General features: G+C 37.1%; 1 protein-coding gene across 1 annotated transcript in view; it reads left to right on the top strand.

Moving 5' to 3' along the window:
• The first annotated feature begins 9,400 nt into the window (after positions 1–9,400).
• LOC106092735 (trichohyalin) overlaps positions 9,401–20,602 on the top strand; it is a 93,417-nt gene continuing 82,215 nt past the window's right edge. Inside the window, exon 1 of the mRNA XM_059368893.1 lies at positions 9,401–9,583. Within this exon, the coding sequence (XP_059224876.1) occupies positions 9,491–9,583 (93 nt within the window). The 5' untranslated portion in view covers positions 9,401–9,490. The remainder of the gene's footprint in view (positions 9,584–20,602) is intronic.

Raw genomic sequence — 20,602 nt, 5'->3', positions numbered from 1 at the left:
AGATTTCGATATAGCTACCATAAAGACCGATGTGTCGATTTAAATTCTTGCCCCAAAAAAAGGCGCATTTATGTTAGGCTTTTCGACAACCATGTTGTATATGGTTCAGATCGGTTTATTTTTAGATATAGCTACAAAAAAGACCAATGTTTTATTATACACAATTGAACAATGACTTGTACTTATTAGTAATTGATCCAAATCGGATCATATTTCGATACAACTGCTGTGGGCCATAAGGTATGCAATTTCCACGGGATTTTGATGTAAGGTGGTTTACATACGTACCCGAGGTGGTGGGTATCCAAAGTTTGGCCTGGCCGAACTTAACGACTTTTTACTTGTTTGATATATTTTCATTATAAAGTTCGTGTCTTAAGTCTTTCGATTTTCCTTTAGTAAAAATGGGTATCACAAATATTTTCTAAAAGCAAGAATTATCGAGGAAAAAATTAAAATAAAAAACCCAAACGCCAACGCCAACAAGGATTTCAACAATTAAAAAAAAAAAGAATGAAAGGAAAGAAGTAAAAATAAATTTACTAATATTTCATTGCTTGCCCTAGTAAATACGAACAAATTCATGAAGCAGTGGCATCCTTAATTTTCTTTAAATCCTGCAACAACTAATTTTCTTTTAATCCTTCAATAATCCGGTAAAAACTTCATTAAGGATTTTTACCAAATATATCAAAAGCAATTTGTGCATATGCAAATTTACCCATGGAAATTCCATTAAGGAACAGGGACAAACCTCTCATATATCAATGAATGCTGTTCGATTCAAGTTGAAGCTTGATGATAAGGGGCCTTCTTTTTATAGCCGAGTCCGAATGGCGTGCTGCAGTGTTACACCTCTTTGGGAAGAAGTTAATACAGGGCTGACATATCCATTTTTCAAATGGCATAGTTCCCCACAAATGCCGCCATCATTGGGAGGGCATGACCACCGCTGAAATTTTCTTCCGATGTTCCCGCCGGGATTGGGATATACTAACGTCATAGGCGGATATGCTAACCTCTGCGCTACGGTGGCCTCCTTCTACATCTACCTTTATTCATTTCCACTGTCTGCCTCTTAAGTATGTTTATGATGTTTTCATCTTTAGCATGACCCATTGCCACTCATAAATGTTAAGCATGCCAGAAAACCATCAACATGCTCTATGGTCGTAAAAACTATAACAGTTATCTGCAATTTCGTTATATTTTATCTTAGATTTGGTTGCTCTTCGGCACCTTTGCTGAAATCACCTTAAATTACAATACATATAAATGCTTGCTTGCTCGCTAGCTGGCTGTAACTTCAAAGCTTTAAACTAAGCAGGCATAACTTTGAAATTCCGTTGTATGTTATGATGATTTTTATTAACACATTTAACTGGAGGTTAAATTTGAGTTTAAGTGGCTATAAAAGAAATGCTCGCTTTGTTGGAGTTCACATAGCAGATGATTTATTGGTGGAAAAATAAAACTGAATTTCCACCATTTGATGTTTATTGGTACTATAAAAATATGATTGATATGTGGCTGGGAAAAAGGGATATCGGTTGAGAATACTTAGAAAACAAAACAAAAGACTTAAGACACATACACAACAGAGAACAATGAAGTCTCTGGACCATGTATAGAGAACACATGATTTTACTGTATGGCAAATCATTAAATATTCGTCATAAAGAAATGATTCCACTGACATTTTGTCTTTGTAGAGAATTTCATTTAAATCTTGTCTTTGAGTAAAATTTACTGGTCTTGTGAGAAAATTTAATGAAAATTTGTCATCAGAGAAAATTTCATTTAAGTTTTGTTACTAAAAAATGTTACCAAAATTTACAGACATTTTTATCTTTGGGGAATATTGCACTGAAACTTTGTTTATAAGTAAAATTGGATAGTTTTAGTACTCTTTCCTAAAAAAAGGGGAGCTTTTACACCATTTTCCAAATAAGAGGATAGCTTTATTACCCAAAGGATTACCCAAATAAGAGGATAGCTTAATCTCCCAAAGGAAAGAGAAGGTTAAATACCGATCCCCAAAGCAAATTCCAAATTTTGCCCATTAACACTAAGGGACAGCGGCAAATTTTTCAGGTATGAGTCCGATTCAAATTTAAGCTCAATGATAAGGGGCTTCCTTTTTATAGCCCAGCCCTAGCCGCGGGCCCTAGTGCGACTCCTCTTTGGAGAGAAGTGTTTACATTACATAGTACCTCACATACGTTGACAAAGAGTACTTAAGGCTCCCCTTTAGTTCCCTTTCTCAGAAGAAAGGGTAGTTTTAGTACCCTTTCTCAAAGGAGAGGATAATTTTAGGGTGGTTTTAAAGTAGAGGATAGTTTTAGTATCCTTTATTAGAGAAAAGGATAGTCTTAGGACCCTTTCCAAGAAGAAGGGGTAGTTTAAGTACCCTTTCTCAGAGGAAAGGGTAGTTGTAGTACTCATCTCAAAGGAAAGTCTAATTTTAGTACCTTTTCTCAGAGGAACGGGTAATTTTAGTAACCATTCTTTGGAGAAAGGGTAGTTTTAGCACCCTTTCCCAAAGCAATGGCTAGTTTTAGAATCCTTTCTCAAAGGAAAGTGTAGTTTTAGGACCCTTTCCCAGAGGTAAGTGTAGTTTTAGTACCCTCTCCCAGAAGCAAGGGTGTTTTTAGTACCTCTTCCCGGAGGAAAGGAAAGATTTAGTACCTTTCCCAGAAAAAGTGGTGGTTTAAGTACCCGTTCCCAGGGGAAAGGGTAGTTTTAGTACTCTTCCGCAGAGGGAAATGGAAGTTTAGTACGCCTTCGCAGAGGGAAATGTAAATTTAGTACCATATCGCAGAGGGAATTGTAAATTTAGTACCCTTTCCCAGGGGAAGGGGTGCTTTAAGTACACTTTTTCAAAGGAAAGTTTAGTTTTAGTACCCCATTTTTAGTACCTATTCCCAAAGGAATGGGTAGTTTTATTAACCTTTCCCAGAGGAAAGTGTAGTTTAGATACCCTGTCTCAGAGGAGTGGTTAGCTTAAGTACCGTTTCCTAGAAGAAAGGGTAGTTTTAGTACACTTTCCCAGGCAAATGTATAATTTTAGTACCCATTCCCAAACAAAAGGGTAGTTGTAGTACCCTTTCTCAAACAAAAGAATAGTTTTAGTACTTTCCTTGAGGAAAATGTAAATTTAGTACTCTTTCGTAGAGTTTTAGTACACTTTTTTAAGGAAAGGTTAGTTTAAGTACCCCTTTTAAAAGGAAAGGTTTTTGTACTTTTCCAAAGCAAAGAGTAGTTTAAGTAAATTTTTTCAATGGGAAGGGTAGTTTTAGTATCCTTTTCTTAAGGAAAGGGTAATTTTAGTACCATTCTCAGAGGAAATTGTTTTAAGAAACTTTTTTCAGGGGAAAGGGTAGTTTTAGTACCCTTTATTTGGAAAAAGGGTAGTTTTGGAACCTTTTCTTTGGAGAAAGGGTAGTTTTAATACCCCTTCTCAGACAAATAGGTAGTTTTAGTACAATTTCTCAGAGAAATAGGTAGTTTTAGTACCCTTTCTCAGAGAAATAGGTAGTTTCAGTATCCTATTTTAGAGAAAAGGGTATTTTTAGGACACATTTCAGAGAAAATGGTAGTTTTAGTACCATTTCTCAAAGAAAAGGGTAGTTTTAGAACCCTTACGCAGAAGAAAGGGTAGTTTTTGTACACTTTCTCAAAAGAAAGGGGTCGTTTTTGTACACTTTCTCAAAAGAAAGGGTAGTTTTAGTACCATTTCGTAAGGGAAAAGGTGGTTTTAGTAACCTTTCCTAGAGGAATGGCTAGTTTTAGTATTCTTTCCTAGAGATAAGGGTAGTTTTAGTACTCTTTTCCAGAGGAAATGGTAGTTTTAGTACCCTTTTCCAGAGGAAAGGGTAGTTGTAGTACATTTTCCTAGAAGAAATGGTAGTTATAGTACCCTTTCCCAGAAGTAGGGGTAGTTTAAGTACCCTTTCCCAGGAGAAAGGGTAGTTTAATTCCCTTTCCCAGGAGAAGGGATAGTTTAGTACCCCTTCGCAAAAGGAAATGTAAATTTAGTACGCTTTACCAGAGGAAAATGTAAACTTAGTACACTTTCCCAGAGGAATGGGTAGTTTTGTAGACTTTTTTCAAAGGAAACTTTAGTTTTCGTACCCCCTTTTAAAGGAAAGGGTAGTTTTGTTTCCTAAAATGAAGTGTAGTTTTAGTACCCTTTCCTAGAGGGAATTGTAGTTTAAGTACCCTGTCTCAGAGGAGAGGGTAGCTTTAGTATCCTGTCTTAGAGAAGAGAGTAGCTTTTGTACCGTTTCCCAGAAGAAAGTTTAGTTTTAGTACCCTTTCCCAAAACAAAGTAAAGTTTTAGTACACTTTCCAAAAAGAAGGGGTAGTTCAAGTGACCTCTGTCAGACCAAAGGGTATATTTAGTACCCTTTCCCAAACAAATGGATAGTTTTAGTACTTTCCTAGAGGAAAATGTAAATTTAGTACACTTTCCCAGAGAAAAGGGTACTTTAAGTACACTTTTTCCAAGGAAAGGTTAGCTTTAGTGTCCCTTTTTTAAGGAAAGGGTAGTTTTGTATCCTAAAGGGATGTATAGTTTTAGTACCCTTTCCTAGGGGGAAGTGTAGTTAAAGTACCCTGTCTCAGAGGAGAGGGTAGCTTTAGTATCCTGTCTTAGAGGAGAGTTTAAGTACACTCTGTCAGACAAGAGGTAGTTTTAGTACCCTTTCCCAAACACAAGGATAGTTTTAGTACTTTCCTAGAGAAAAATGTTAATTTTAGTACTCTTTCTCAGAGGAAAATTTAAATTTAGTACCCTTTCCCAGAAGAATGGGTAGTTTTAGTACGCTTTTTCAAAGGAAACGTTAGTTTTAGCACCAGTTTTAAAAGGAAAGGGTAGCTTAAGTAAATTTTTTTTTATAGGGGATGAGTAGTTTTAGTACCTTTTTCCAAAGAAACGAATAATTAAAGTAAATTTTTTTCAAAGGAAAGTGTAGTTTTAGTACCATTTTCTAAAGGAAAGGGTAGTTTTATTACCCTTTTTTTTAAAAGGAAGGTTAGTTTTGGTATTAAATACCAAACAAAATGGTAGCTGTAGTACCCTTTTCCAAACTGAAGGGTAGTTTTAGTACCCTTTGCCTAACAAAAGGATAGTTTTAGTACCGTTTCCCAAACAAAAGGATTGTTTTGGGACTGAAGGGTAGTTTTAGTACACTTTGCCTAACAAAAGGATAGTTTTAGTACCGTTTCCCAAACAAAAGGATTGTTTTGGGACTGAAGGGTAGTTTTAGTACTCTTGCCTAACAAAAGGATAGTTTTAGTACCGTTTCCCAAACAAAAGGATAGTTTTGGGACTGAAGGGTAGTTTTAGTACCCTTTCCCCCAAAAAAGGATCGTTTTAGTACCGTTTCCCAAACAAAAGGATTGTTTTGGGACTGAAGGGTAGTTTTAGTACCCTTTCCCTAACAAAAGGATAGTTTTAGTACCGTTTCCCAAGCAAAAGGATAGTTTTGGGACCCTTTTCTAAAGTAAATGGTAGTTGTAGCACCTTTTTCGCAAGGAAACGGTAGTTTTAGTACCCCTTTCTCAAGGCAGGGATAGTTTTGTAGTCTCTTTCTAAGGAAAGGGTAGCTTTAGTAGATTTTTTCAAGGAAAAGGGATGTTTTAATAACCTTTTCTGTGAAAAGAGTAGTTTTAGAACCCTTTTGGTAAGGTAAGAATAGTTTTAGTACCATTTTTAGATAAGAGGATAATTTTAGTAACATTTTCCAAAGGAAAGGGTAATTTTCCTTTTCCTAAGTTTAGTTTTAATACCCTTTTGTCAAGGAAAATCTTGTTTTTGAGTACCTTTTTTAAAGGATAGACTAATTTTAGTACCTCTTTCAAAGGAAAGAGTAGTTTTAGTGCCCTTTTTTAAGGAGAAGCTAGTTTTAATACCATTTTCCTAAGGAAAGGGTAGTTTAAGTACCTTTTTTTTAAGGAAAAGGTAGTCGTAGTACATTTTTATAAAAGAAAGGGAACCCCTATTCCAAAGGAAAGGGTCCCCCTTTTCCAAAGGAAATTTTAGTTTTAGTACCCTTTTTTAAAGGAAGGCTTAGTTGCAGTACATTTTTCCAAAGGAAAGGGTAATTTTAGTACCCTTTTGTCAAGGAAAGAGTGATTTTAGTACCCCTTTCAAAGGAGAGAGTAGTTTTAGTGCCCTTTTTTAAGGAGAAGCTAGTTTTAATACCATTTTCCTTAGGAAAGGGTAGTTTAAGTATATTTTTGTTTTTTAAAGAAAAAGGTAGTTGTAGTACATTTTTATAAATGAAAGGGTACCTTTATTCTAAAGGAAAGGGTATCCCTTTAGTACCCCTTTTCCAAAGGAAAGTTTAGTTTTAGTACCCTTTTGTCAAGGAAAAGTTAGTTTTAGTACATTTTTCCAAAGGAATGGGTAATTTTAGTACCCTTTTCCTAAGGAAAGTTTAATTTTAGTACCCTTTTGTCAAGGAAAAGTTAGTTTTAGTACCCCTTTTAAAGGAAAGAGCTATTTTAGTAACTCTTGTAAGTGCCATTTTTAAAGAACAGGGTAGTTTTATTGGGTTGCCCAAAAAGTAATTGCGGACTTTTTATATAGTCGGCGTTGACAAATTTTTTCACAGCTTGTGACTATGTAATTGCATTCTTTCTTCTGTCGGTTATCAGCCGTTACTTTAAGCTTGCTTTAGAAAAAAAAAATGTTAAAAAAAGTATATTTGATTATAGTTCATTCTAAGTTTTATTAAAAATGCATTTCCTTTCTTTTAAAAAAATCCGCAATTACTTTTTGGGCAACCCAATAGTACCCTTTTTTTAAAGTAGTAAAGTAGTACCCCTTTTTCCAACTGAAAGGGTAATTTTAATACCCTTTTCTAAAGAAAATGGTACTTTAATCACATTTTACCAAGAAACCTTTTTCCAAATGAATAATTTTAGTACCCTCTTTTAAACGAAAGGGCAATTTTAGTACCCTTTTCCAAACGAAAGGGTAATTTTATTACCTTTTTCCTAAGAAAAGTGTGATTTCAGTACCCTTTCCCTAAGGAAAGAGTGGTTTCGATAACTTTTTACAAATTAAACGATAGTTTTGGTAGTCTTTTCTAAATAAAATAGTAGTTTTAGCACCTTTTTCCAAACTAAAGGCTAGTTTAAGTAATCTTTTTCAAAGAAATGGGAAGTTTTAGTTCCGTTTTTCAAAGAAAAGAAATAGAAAATTTTTCACTAAAATTTTGTCTTTACAGTAACCTTTTTTTTCTACTTGGTTAGAATTTCATTAAAATATTGCAAAAATCCTTGTCCTTTTTGAAAAATTTCGCTGAAATGTTGTCTTTAAAATATTGGGTTGCCCAAAAATTAATTGTCGATAATATAGTCGGCGTTGACAAATTTTTTCAACGGCTTGTGACTCTGTAATTGCATTCTTTCTTCAGTCAGTCATCAACTGTTACTTTTAGCTTGCTTTAGAAAAAAAGTGCGCGAAATTTTGTTTACATTTGTTTGTTTGGCGTCAATTTTAATATGGGTACCACATGTATTCAAAGAAATTCATTTAACAAACCGAAGAATCAACGCTTGTGCACCTTATGCACCTTAAACGCAATGAATTCGATCCGTTTTTAAAACGAATCATAACTGGAGATGAAAAATGGATTGTTTACAACAACGTTAGTCGAAAACGATCATGGTCCAAGCATGGTGAACCAGCTCAAACCACTTCAAAGGCTGATATCCACCAAAAGAAGGCTATGGTGCTTGTTTGGTGGGATTGGAAGGGTGTGGTATATTTTGAGCTGCTTCCAAGGAACCAAATGATTAATTCGGATGTTTACTCTCAACAATTGGACAAATTGAATACAGCCATCAAGGAGAAGCGACCAGAATTGGTCAATCGTAAAGGTGTCATATTCCACCAGGACCACGCTAGACCGCACACATCTTTGGTCACTCGCCAAAAACTTAGTGAGCTTGGCTGGGAATTTTTGATGCATCCACCACATAGCCCTGACCTTGCACCATCAGACTACCATTTATTTTGATCTTTGCAGAACTCCTTAAATGGTAAAACTTTCGGCAATGATGAGGCTATGAAATCGCACTTGGTTCAGTTTTTTTTTACAGATAAAGGCCAGAAGTTCTATGAGCGTGGAATACTAAATTTGCCACGAAGATGGCAAAAGGTTATCGAACAAAATGGCAACCCAATATATTTGATTAAAGTTCATTCTAAGTTTTATTAAAAATGCATTTAGTTTCTTTTAAAAAATCCGCAATTACTTTTTAGCCAATATGTCATCGAAATTTTGTTTTAAGAAAAATATTTCACTGAAAATTTCTCTTCTATTTTGTATTTGTTTGTCTTAAGAGAAAATTGCATTTAAGTTCTATCATTGGAAAGACTTTCAATGAAATTTAATTTCAGTTTCTCTAAATACATTCTTAAACATCTTTTCTTTAGAGAAAATTTCACAAATATTTGGTTTTTGAGGAAATTTTGTCCAAAAATGCCATTTAATTGACTACATTCGACTGCTTTTTGGTGAAAACACTCAGGTGAAATGTTCTCAATGTTACCTATTCTTCAGTATAGAAGAACTTGCAAGCCTTCGCACCAGGCGGCCAAGTATGATTAAAAGGTTTTAACATTCCTCAATTTTGCTTTCTTCGCAAAGGAATGGTTATACTTTTAATTGACCTTATTTTCTTTATTACTTTTCCAGACAGTCCCTTAAAGGGGAAATTAATTCCCAGAATTGTTAACGTGTGTTAAACTTAATTGTCATGACATTCGGAATTTGCGGTGTTTTATAAATGCATTCTCTGCAATTCTTTGCAATTCCTTAATGCCAACACATAAAGTGGATAAAAATCTACATTAACAAACACATCAGCAGTAGATGATAAGCTCAGCAACATTGTTGTAATTCGCTCAGCAACCTTTGTTGAAATGATGTGCCTTTCAAAGCTTGAAACTTTCGACTGCAATGAAAAAACACGCATGTGTCTTAAGTCTTTTGTATGGGCAAACTTGAGTGGCAGGAGTTTGTTGCTTAAGTCTTTTGAATAACAACATCTCATTAGGTTTGCTTCAATGTTTTATTGCGTGAGTGTGTGAGTGTGTTTGTATTTTTTTCCATTCTTAAGCATTTTTAAGCATATCATTAACATTCTCATTTAATTTTTGCAATACTCAAGAAAATTATCCATTTGCTTTGCTATAATCTTTATATTTATTTAGACTAATTAAAATTTTTTTCTGGTATTTTCTGTTCTCTTTCAGAAGTTAAAAGTGTAAGAAAATCCCCCAAAAAAGTTGCAGAGAAGAAAAAGAAGATACGCGCGCTTAAGCATAAAAAGTGATCGCCATACATCTATTGTGTGTGCGTGCATCATCATTTTGAAAAAAAGAAAGAAAGATTATTTATTTGTTTCTGTGTGAGAGTGTGTTTTTTTCGTTTTGGGGTTTAAACAAAAGGTTTAACAACATTTAATCAACATGGAGTCTAATATACACAACAATATGCGGCAAAGACATCATCTGCATATGCCGGCTACACGGCGATTCTTAACGGTTAAATTCTACTTAGCGGTAAGTGTTTCGTTGTTCTTTTCTTACAATTTGATGCCTTAGTTTAGTTTTTTGTTTCCCTTAAAAATTTTATCTTGAATTATGCCAACAGAACAGCAGAAACAAACTTCAGTATGCAAACCAAAAGTTTGGGCCTCTTTTAGCGGCGTTTCTATGAGCATATCCACTTTAGTGTAATTATTTAACCGCTGGCTTTTTTTCCGCTGGCTAAGCTAAGCATTGTTACTTGGCCAATTAATTGAAAAATCTATACAGAAACTCACATATCTACACTCGGAGGCCATGCAGCGCATGCGTCGCATTGCTGCGATGAATAGCAACTAATTTTATGCAAATTCTGTGTAGTCATTAATCTTATGGAGCTTTAATGTGTAACAAGAAGGAAGTTTTAGTGCTTTGTGAAATGTTACATTATTTTCTTTAAGTAGACCGAAATTTAATGTTGTCAGTAGTTGTTGTGTTAACATATTGGGTTGCCCAAAAAGTAATTGCGGATTTTTTAAAAGAAAGTAAAGTGCATTTTTAATTAAACTTAGAATGAACTTTAATCAAATATATTGGGTTGCCCAAAAAGAAATTGCGGATTTTTCATATAGTCGGCGTTGACAAATTTTTTCACAGCTTGTGACTCTGTAATTGCATTCTTTCTTCTGTCAGCTATCAGCTGTTACTTTTAGCTTGCTTTAGAAAAAAAAGTGTAAAAAAAGTATATTTGATTAAAGTTCATTCTAAGTTTTATTAAAAATGCATTAACTGTCTTTTAAAAAATCCGTAATTACTTTTTGGGCAACCCAATACTTTTTTACACTTTTTTTCAAAAGCAAGCTAAAAGTAACAGCTGATAACTGACAGAAGAAAGAATGCAATTACAGAGTCAGAAGCTGTGAAAAATTTTGTCAACGCCGACTATATGAAAAATCCGCAATTACTTTTTGGGCAACCCAATATTTAGACGTTCATTTGAAGACAGTTTTGTGGCAAAACAAAGGCAATTTTTGTTTTGGAAATTGGGGAAGACTATTTAAATTGGAATGGCCACGAAAACATCCTTTGATTTTTATACCCTCCACCATAAGATGGGGGGTATACTAATTTCGTCATTCTGATTGTAACTACTCGAAATATTCGTCTGAGACCCCATAGAGTATATTAATTCTTAATCGTCGTGAAATTTTATGTCGATCTAGCCATGTCCGTCCGTCCGTCTGTCTGTCGAAAGCACGCTAACTTCCGAAGGAGTAAAGCTAGCCGCTTGAAATTTTGCACAAATACTTCTTATTGGTGTAGGTCGGTTGGTATTGTAAATGGGCCATGTCGGCCCATGTTTTGATATAGCTGCCATACAAACCGATCTTGGGTCTTGACTTCTTGAACCTCTAGAGTGCGCAATTCTTATCCGATTGGGATGAAATTTTGCCCGACGTGTTTTCTTATGATATCCAACAACTGTGCAAAGTATGGTTCAAATCGGTTTATAACCTGATATAGCTGCCATATAAACCGATCTGGGGTCTTGACTTCTTGAGCCTCTAGAGTGCGCAATTCTTATCCGATTGGAATGAAATTTTTCACGACGTGTTTTGTTACGATATCCAATAATTGTGCCAAGTATGGTTCAAATCGGTTCATAACCTGATATAGCTGTCATATAAACAGATCTGGGGACTTGACTTCTTGAGCTTCTAGAGGGCTCAATTTCTATCCAATTTGGCTGAAGTTTCGCAAGACGTTTTTTATTGTTACTTTCAACAACTATTTGAAATAAAGTACAAGTCGGTTCATAACCTGATATAGCTGCCATATAAACCGATCTGGGATCTTGACTTCTTGAGCCTGTAGAGGTCGCAATTATAATCCGATTTGCCTGAAATTTTGTACGACGGATTCTCTCATGACCATTAACATACGTGTTTGTTATGGTCTGAATCGGTCTATAGGCCGATACAGCTCCCATATAAATCGATCTCTCTATTTTACTTCTTGAGTCCACAAAGGGCGGAATTCTTATTCGAATTGGCTGACATTTTACACAGGTCTCCAACATATAATTTAATTGTGGTCCAAACCGGACCATATCTTGATATCGCTCTAATAGCAGAGCAAATCTTTTCTTATATCCTTTTTTTGCCTAAGAAGAGATGCCGGGAAAAGAACTCGACAAATGCGGTCCATGGTGGAGGGTATATAAGATTCGGCCCGGCCGAACTTAGCACGCTTTTACTTGTTTTTTCTAAAGCAAGCTAAAAATAACAGCTGAATCTGACAGAAGAAAGAATGCAATTACAGAGTCAGAAGCTGTGAAAAATTTTGTCAACGCCGACTATATGAAAAATCCGCAATTACTTTTTGGGCAACCCAATATTTAGACGTTCATTTGAAGACAGTTTTGTGGCAAAACAAAGGCAATTTTTGTTTTCGAAATTGGGGAAGATTATTTGATTTGGAATGGCCAGGAAAACATCATTTGATTTTAGTTTCTAGCTTATTTCTTCATAGGCAAACTTTTAGTAAAATGATCCCAATATTTGAAAAAAAATTTCTCTAAAGGCAAAATTTCAGTAAAATTTTATATGGGAATGATATGAGGTTAGAAAACTGATTTGGACCGTAATTGGTACAGTTGTTGAAAGTCATAACAAAACACCACATGCAAAATTTCAACCAAATCGGACAAAAATTGCAGCTTGTAACGACTTAAGGAGTCAAATCGGGAGACCAGTTAATATGGGAGCTATATCAGGATATATCAGGAAAAGTTGCCGATTGCAAGGGCTCAAGGAGTCAAATCTGGAGACCAGTTAATATGGGAGCTATATCAGGATATCGATATCGATTTAGGCCGTACTTGGCAAAGTTGTTGGAAATCACAGCAAAAATCGGACAAAAGTTGCCGATGGCAAGGGCTAAAGAAGTCAAATCGGATGATCGGTTTATATGAGGGCTATATCATGGTTATAGACCGATTCGGACCGTATTTAGCACAGTTGTTGGAAATCATAACACCACATACAAAATTTCAGCCAAATCGGACTCGAATTGCTGCTTCTAAGGGCTCAAAAATCAAATCGGGAGATCGGTTTATATGGAAGCTATATCAGGTTATAGACCGATTCGGACCGTACTTGGCACAGTTGTTGGAAGACATCTCAAAACACCACATACAAAAATTCTGCCAAATCGGAAAAAAATTGCGGCATCCAGGGGCTCAAGAAATCAAATCAGGAAATCGGTTTATGTGGGAGCTATATCTAAATCCGATATGGCCCATTTGCAATCTCCAACGACCTTCATCAATATTAAGTATCTGTGCAAAATTTCAAGCTGCAAGTTCTACGCGTTCGAGGTACATGCACAGACAGACGGACATAGCTAAATCAAATCAGGAAGTTATTCTAAGCCGATCGATATACATATCAATGGGTCTAGCTCTACTCCTTCTTAGCATTCCACACAAAGGTAACCACCAAATGCCCCGCAGTGGTCGTAAAAAATCCTTCCTATCAAATTTTGAGAGAATCGGTTAACAAATGACCATTTTATTGCATTATTACTAAAAAATCGGACGAACATATATATGGGAGCTATATCTAGATCTGAACCGATTTTAATTTGTGTAGGGAATAAAAATTCAAAGTTAAGAATTCCGTGCTAATAACAAAATCTTTAAATGTTCTCCATACCACGATCCAAAGCCGGTTCATTTTTTGTATTGTGCCCCATCTAAGTGCTGGTGTCTTTTAGCTGCGAAAGCCGGTCAATGACTTAGAAAATGCATCAATGTCTCATCATCTTTCCCACATGCCAAATGCTATTCCTTGCCGCACCGATCTGATAGTAGTCGTCGAGAAAAGCGTTGTGCAAAATTTTGGCAAGATTGGTCAAACAATGCGCTTGCAATGGCACTTTGGGTGAACATCTGGCGATATACATATATGACAGCTATATCTTAATCTGGGCCGATTTCTATATTTCAATATTTCTCAAAATCGGACGAACATATATATGAGAGTTATACCTAAATCTGAACCGATTTCGAGCAAACTCCATAGATACTGTGACAGTCGTCGTCGCTTGCTGTGACTCTAGAAGTTAAAATCGGGCGATATATATATATGAGAGCTATATCCAAATCTAAACTGATGTCCATGAAATTCACCAGTAATATTGGGAGTCAAGAGAAAATCCCTCCTGCCAAATTTCGTGAAAATCAAATAACAAAAGACCATTTTATTGCAATATTACTACAAATCGGACAAACATATATATGGGAGCTATATCTAAATCTGAACCGATTTCAACCAAACTCTATGCATATTGTGGTAGTCGTCGAGGAAAGCGGTGTGCAATACTTTGGCAAGATTGGTCAATAAATGTGCTTGCAGTGGCTCTAGGAGTGAAAATCGGGCGATATACATATATGGGAGCTATATCTAAATCTTAACCGATTTCCATAAAATTCACCAGTAATATCGAAATTCGTAAAAAATCATTCCTGCCAAATTTCAAGAGAATCGGTTAGCAAATTACCATTTTATTGCATTATTACTGAAAATCGGACGAACATATATAGGGGAGCTATATCTAGATCTGAACTGATTTTTTCCAATTTCAATAGGCTTTGTCTCTAGGCCGAAAAACATGCCTGTAGCAAATTTGAAGGCGATCGGATGAAAACTGCGACCTGTACTTTGAGCACAAATTAACATGGACAGACGGACGGACAGATAGACAGACAGACGGACATAGCTAAATCGAATCAAAAAGTGATTCTGAGTCAATTGGTATACTTATCAATGGGTCTATCTCTCTTCCTTTTGGGTGTTATAAACAAATTTACTAAGTTATGATACCCTGTACCACAGTAGTGGTGTAGGGTATAATAGAAAATAATAAATGGATTATTTCCGCTCCATGCCACTATGGATATACACCTAAGCCAGTAAACGACTAGTAGAGCGCACAACAAGCCGATTATGTCCCTAGCGGCATGGGCACCCCTTCTCAACCTAACCTAAACATTTCAGTTTATTGCACTTAAGCACGAATTAAAATTTAAGTGGTTTTGCTTAGGCCGCAAAAAACCAAATAATTGTTATGCCAAATCGAAAGACTTAAGAAACGAACTTTGCAAATCATTTCCGTTCTAAAACAATCAGATAACCAATAATTGTGGAAACAACTATTCAATTGCCAAATATTTTTAAACATGACCAAAGAAGAAAATAGTAGCAAAGATTATTTGTATACCCACCAACATAGGATGGGGGGTATACCAGTCCAGTCATTCCGTTTGTAACACCTCGAAATATTCGTCGAAGACCCCATATATATCGTCTCGAGGTTTTGAGTCGATCTGGCCAGGGCCGTCTGTCCGTCTATCGAAATCACTATATCGGCTGAACGACCAAAGGTAGCCGCTTTAAATTTTGCACAAATACTTGCTATTGATGTAGGTCGTTGGGGATTGCAAATGGGTCACATCGGTTAAGATTTAGATATAGCTCCCAGGTAAACCGACCTCCCGATTTGATCTCTTGAGCCGTTTCAGGCCGCAATTTTTGTCCGATTTGGCTGAAATTTTGCTCAGAGTGTTTCGTTATGACTTCCAATAACTGTGCGAAGTATGGGCCAAATCGGTCTATAGCCTGATATAGCTTCCATATAAACCGATCTCCAGATTTGACTTCTTGAGTCTTTACAAGTCGCAATTTTTGTCCGATTTGGCTGCAATTTTGCGTGTAATGTTCCGTTATGACTTTCAACAACTGTGCCAATGACGGTCCAAATCGGTCTATAACCTGATATAGCATGTGGTGCTCCTTTATGACTTCCAACAACTGTGCCAATTACGGTTCAAATCGATTTATAGCCTGAAATAGCTCCCATATAAACCGACCTCCCGATTTAATCTCTTGAGCCGTTTCAGGCCGCAATTTTTGTCCGATTTGGCTGAAACTTTGCATTTAGTGTTCTGTTATGACTTCAAACAACTGTGTCAAGTACGGTCCCAATCGGTCAAGAACCTGATATAGCTCACATATAAACCGATCTCCAGATTTGACTTGTTATGCCCTTACAAGTCGAAATTTATGTCTGATTTGGCAGAAATTTTGCTCAGAGTGTTTCGTTATGACTTCCAATAACTGTGCCAAGTACGGTCCGAATCCGGTCCGTCTATAATATATATATTTATTGATATAGTTCCCATATAAACCGATCTCCCGATTTGGCTTCTTGAGCCCTTACAAGCTGCAATTTTTGCCCGATTTGGCTGCAATTTTGCATGTAATGTTCCGTTATGACTGTCAACAACTGTGCCAATGACGGTCCAAATCGGTCTATAACCTGACATACCTCCCATATAAACCGATCTCCCGATTTGACTTCTTGAGTATGTACAACCCCTAATTTTTGTTCGATTTTTGCTGAGATTTTGTATGCGGTGTTCTGTTATGATTTCCAACAATTGTGCCAATTACGTTCCAAATCAGTCTAGATTCCATATAAACCGGTCTCTCGATCATCCTTGTTCTGTTCCTAGAATTTTTAATTTTTGCTAGTTTGACAGAAGTTTGGTAAACTTCCTCCAACTAAATTTATTATACCCTCTACCTTAGGATGGCGGTATACTAATTTCGTCATTTTGTTTATAACTACCCGAAATATTCGTCAGAGACCCAATAAAGAATATATATTCCTGATCGCCATGCCATTTTATGTCGATCTAGCCATATCCGTCTGTCCGTCCGTCTGACCATCCGTCTGTCCATCCGTCCGTCTGTCCGTCCGTCTGTCCGTCCGTCTGTCCATCCGTCCGTCCGTCTGTCTGTCCGTCCGCCTGTCTGTCTGTCCGTTCGTCTGTCCGTCCGTCTGTCCGTCCGTCCGTCCGCCTGTCCGTCCGTCTGTCCGTCCGTCCGTCCGACTGTCTGTCCGTCCGTCTACCCGTCGGTCTGTCCGTCCGTCTATCTGTCCGTCTGTCTGTCCGTCTATCTGTCCGTCTATCTGTCCGTCCATCTGTCCGTCCGTCCGTCCGCCTGTCCTTCTGTCTATCGGTCGAAAGCACGCTAACTTTCAAAGGAATAAAGCTAGCCGCTTTAAAATTTTGCACAAATACTTATTGGTGTAGGTCGGTTGGGATTTTAAATGGGTCATATTGGTCCATGTTTTGATATAGCTGCCACATAACCCATCTTTTATCTTGACTTCTTGAGTCACCAGAGGGCGCAATTCTTATCGCATTTGCCTGAAATTTCGCACGGCGTGTTTTGTTACGATTTCCAACAACTGCGCTAAGTATGGTTGTAATCGCTCCATAACCTGGTATAGCTGGCACTTTAAATGGGTCAAATAGGTCCATGTTTTGATATAGCTGCCACATAACCGATCTTGGATCTTGACTTCTTGAGTCACTAGAGGGCGCAATTCTTATCGCATTTGCCTGAAATTTCGCACGACGTGTTTTGTTATGATTTCCAACAACTGCGCTAAGTATGGTTGTAATCGGTCTATAACCTGGTATAGCTGGCACTTTAAATGGGTCAAATAGGTCCATGTTTTGATATAGCTGCCATATAACCCATCTTGGATTTTGACTTCTTGAGTCACTAGAGGGCGCAATTCTTATCGCATTTGCCTGAAATTTCGCACGACGTGTTTTCGTAGGATTTCCAACAACTGCGCTGAGTATGGTTGTAATCGCTCCATAACCTGGTATAGCTGTCATATAAACCGATCTGGGATCTTGACTTCTTGAGCTTCTAGAGGGCGCAATTCCTATCCGATTTGGCTGAAATTTAGCATAACGTGTTTTGTCATGATTTCCAACAACTGTGCTAAGTATCGTTTAAATCGGCGCATAACCTGATATAGCTGCCGTATAAACCCATGTTAAATCTTGACTTCTTGAGTTTCTAGAGGGCGCAATTGTGCGATTGTGCTGAAATTTTGCATAATGTGTTTTGTCATGATTTCCAACAACTGTGCCGAATATGGTTCAAGTTAGTCGTTAACCTGATATAGCTGCCATATAAACCGTTCTGGGATCTTGACTTCTTGAGCCTCTAGAGATCGTAATTATTATCCAAATTGTCTGAAATTTTGTACAACGAAACCTCTCATGGCCATCAACCTACGAGTTTATTATAGTATGAATGAGCCTATAGCCTGATACAGCTCCCATTTAAACTGATCTCTCTATTTTACTTCTTGAGCCCTTTGGGGGCGCAATTCTTATTCGAATTGGTTGACATTTTACACAGGTCTCCAACATATAATTTAATTATGGTCCGAATAGGACCATAACTTGATATCGCTGTAATTGCTGAACAAATCTCTTCTTTCATCCTTTTTTTGTCTAAGAAGAGATGCCGGGAAAAGAACTCGACAAATGCGATACATGGTGGAGGGTATATAAGATTCGGCCCCGCCGAACTTGGCAAGCTTTAACTTGTTTTATATACATTTTTAGCAGAATCCATGGTGGTGGGTTACCAAAATTCGGCCCGGCCATACTTAGAGCGCTTTTACTTGCTTCCATTTATAAAAACGAAATCAAACCTAAATAAGATATTAATCTACTTGGTTAAGACACTCAAAAAGAGAATTATATAAAACAACAAAAAGAAAGATAGTAGCGGTAATTGCTACTTGAGTCAAGCAATGGCAGCATATCAGTCAAATTCATTGGGTGCTGTTACTCAAGAGCCTGATTAACTGAAAACCTACTTGGTATCTTTGGTATCATTGTTTTTGTATACAACCAACATATACAGACATCTTGTTATCCCCGGCTTTGGATGTATAGCATACCAGAAAATATCATATGCTTGCTATTATACGATTTAAGTGTATATTTATCTGACTCCCATTGTCTTGCGGTAATAATTGCGAAAGTCAAACGCCCAAAAACAGTAGAATCTCTGGGCTGAATTCTGTTCTGCCTTTTACCAATGTTCTCGTGACGGTTGATGGGCGATTGCTGTTGCAGCGGTGAACATGTGCTCTATAATTAAGCCATAAAAAATACGGCCAACAAGTTGGCCAAAGAGCCAAAGAAGAAGAAGAGGAAAAAAAGAAAGAAGTACTACTTTTACCCTTGCTACTATGAAGTTTTCGTATAGTTTGGTCTGATTGCTTCTTTCTTAATACTTGGGTGTTTTATAGTAGGCCACCTTTAAAAACCAAAAAATTGTTTAAATAAAACAACATAGACTTTGCTGCTATAGAAATGTTATGGTAGCGAGAGTTTATTAACCCCAAGATGTGCACATGCCGATTGATTGACAGATAACACAAAAATATGAGCAGTGAGAAAAAGGTTATGAACACCTTGTGTTGGGTTAACGCTACAGGCGTATACAGCATATGTATGCATTGTGTCTTGCTCATGGTAGACAGATAATTTTCATGAATGTAATAAGAAACATTCAATTGATGCCGCTTAAAAGTAGAAGTTTTCGTTTACCGCTATAACGCGTAAGATAAGGCGAGGCTAAAGCCAGGCGTTGCTGACTAAATAATGCCCTACACCTACCCTATGTCTATAAATTCGGGCAATAGATATATATGTGAGCTATTTCGAAATCTGAATCGAAGGTTACAACCGTATTGAGATCGTTAACAGAACCATATATGCCGAATTGCGTACTGATCGGTTGAAAATTGTAGTTACTAGGGTCATTTAAGTGCAAGTCGGGTGGTATTGCCCAAAAAGTAAGTTTTATTATACCCACCACCGAAGGATGGGGGTATATTCATTTTGTCATTCCGTTTGCAACACATCGAAATATCCATTTCCGACCCTATAAAGTATATATATTCTTGATCAGCGTAAAAATCTAAGACGATCTAGACATGTCCGTCCGTCTGTCCGTCTGTCCGTCTGTCTGTTGAAATCACGCTACAGTCTTTAAAAATTGAGATATTGAGCTGAAATTTTGCACAGATTCTTTTTTCGTCCATAAGCAGGTTAAGTTCGAAGATGGGCTATATCGGACTATATCTTGATATAGCCCCCATATAGACCGATCCGCCGATTTAGGGTCTTAAGCCCATAAAAGCCACATTTATTATCCGATTTTGCTGAAATTTTGGACAGAGAGTTGTGTTAGGCCCTTCGACATCTTTCGTCAATTTGGCTCAGATCGGTCCAAATTTGGATATAGCTGCCATATAGACCGATCCTCCGATTTATGGTCTTAGGCCCATAAAAGCCACAATTATTATCCGATTTTGCTGAAATTTGGGACAGTGAGGTGCGTTGAGCCCTTCAACATTATTCGTCAATTTGGCCCAGATCGGTCCAAATTTGGATATAGCTGCCATATAGACCGATCCTCCGATTTATGGTCTTAGGCCCATAAAAGCCACATTTATTATCCGATTTTGCTGAAATTTGGGACAGTGGGTTGTGTTGAGCCCTTCAACATCCTTCGTCAATTTGGCCTAGATCGGTCCAAATTTGGATATAGCTGCCATATAGACCGATCCTCCGATTTATGGTCTTAGGCCCATAAAAGCCACAATTATTATCCGATTTTGCTGAAATTTGGGACAGTGAGGTGCGTTGAGCCCTTCGACATCCTTCGTCAATTTGGCTCAGATCGTTCCAAATTTGGATATAGCTGCCATATAGACCGATCCTCCGATTTATGGTCTTAGGCCCATAAAAGCCACATTTATTATCCGATTTTGCTGAAATTTGGGACAGTGATTTTCCTTAGGCCCTTCGACATCTTTCTTCTATTTGGCCCTGATCAGTTCAGATTTGGATATAGCTGCCATATAGACCGATCTCTCGATTTAAGGTTTTGGGCCCATAAAAAGCGCATTTATTGTCCGATCGATATTTGTCTTCAATTTGGCTCAGATCGGTCCAGATTTGGATATAGCTGCCATATAGACCGATCTCTCGGTTGAACAATGACTTGTACTTATAAGCATTTGGTCTAAATCGGATGATATCTATAGAGCTGCTATGGGGCATAAGGTATGCATTTTTCACTGGATTTTGACGAAATG

The sequence above is a fragment of the Stomoxys calcitrans genome, chromosome 1 (assembly GCF_963082655.1).
Source record: "Stomoxys calcitrans chromosome 1, idStoCalc2.1, whole genome shotgun sequence".
In the NCBI taxonomy this organism is placed as follows: domain Eukaryota; kingdom Metazoa; phylum Arthropoda; class Insecta; order Diptera; family Muscidae; genus Stomoxys; species Stomoxys calcitrans.
Note: the sequence above shows the minus strand (reverse complement) of the source record. Positions and strands in the feature narration are given on the sequence as shown.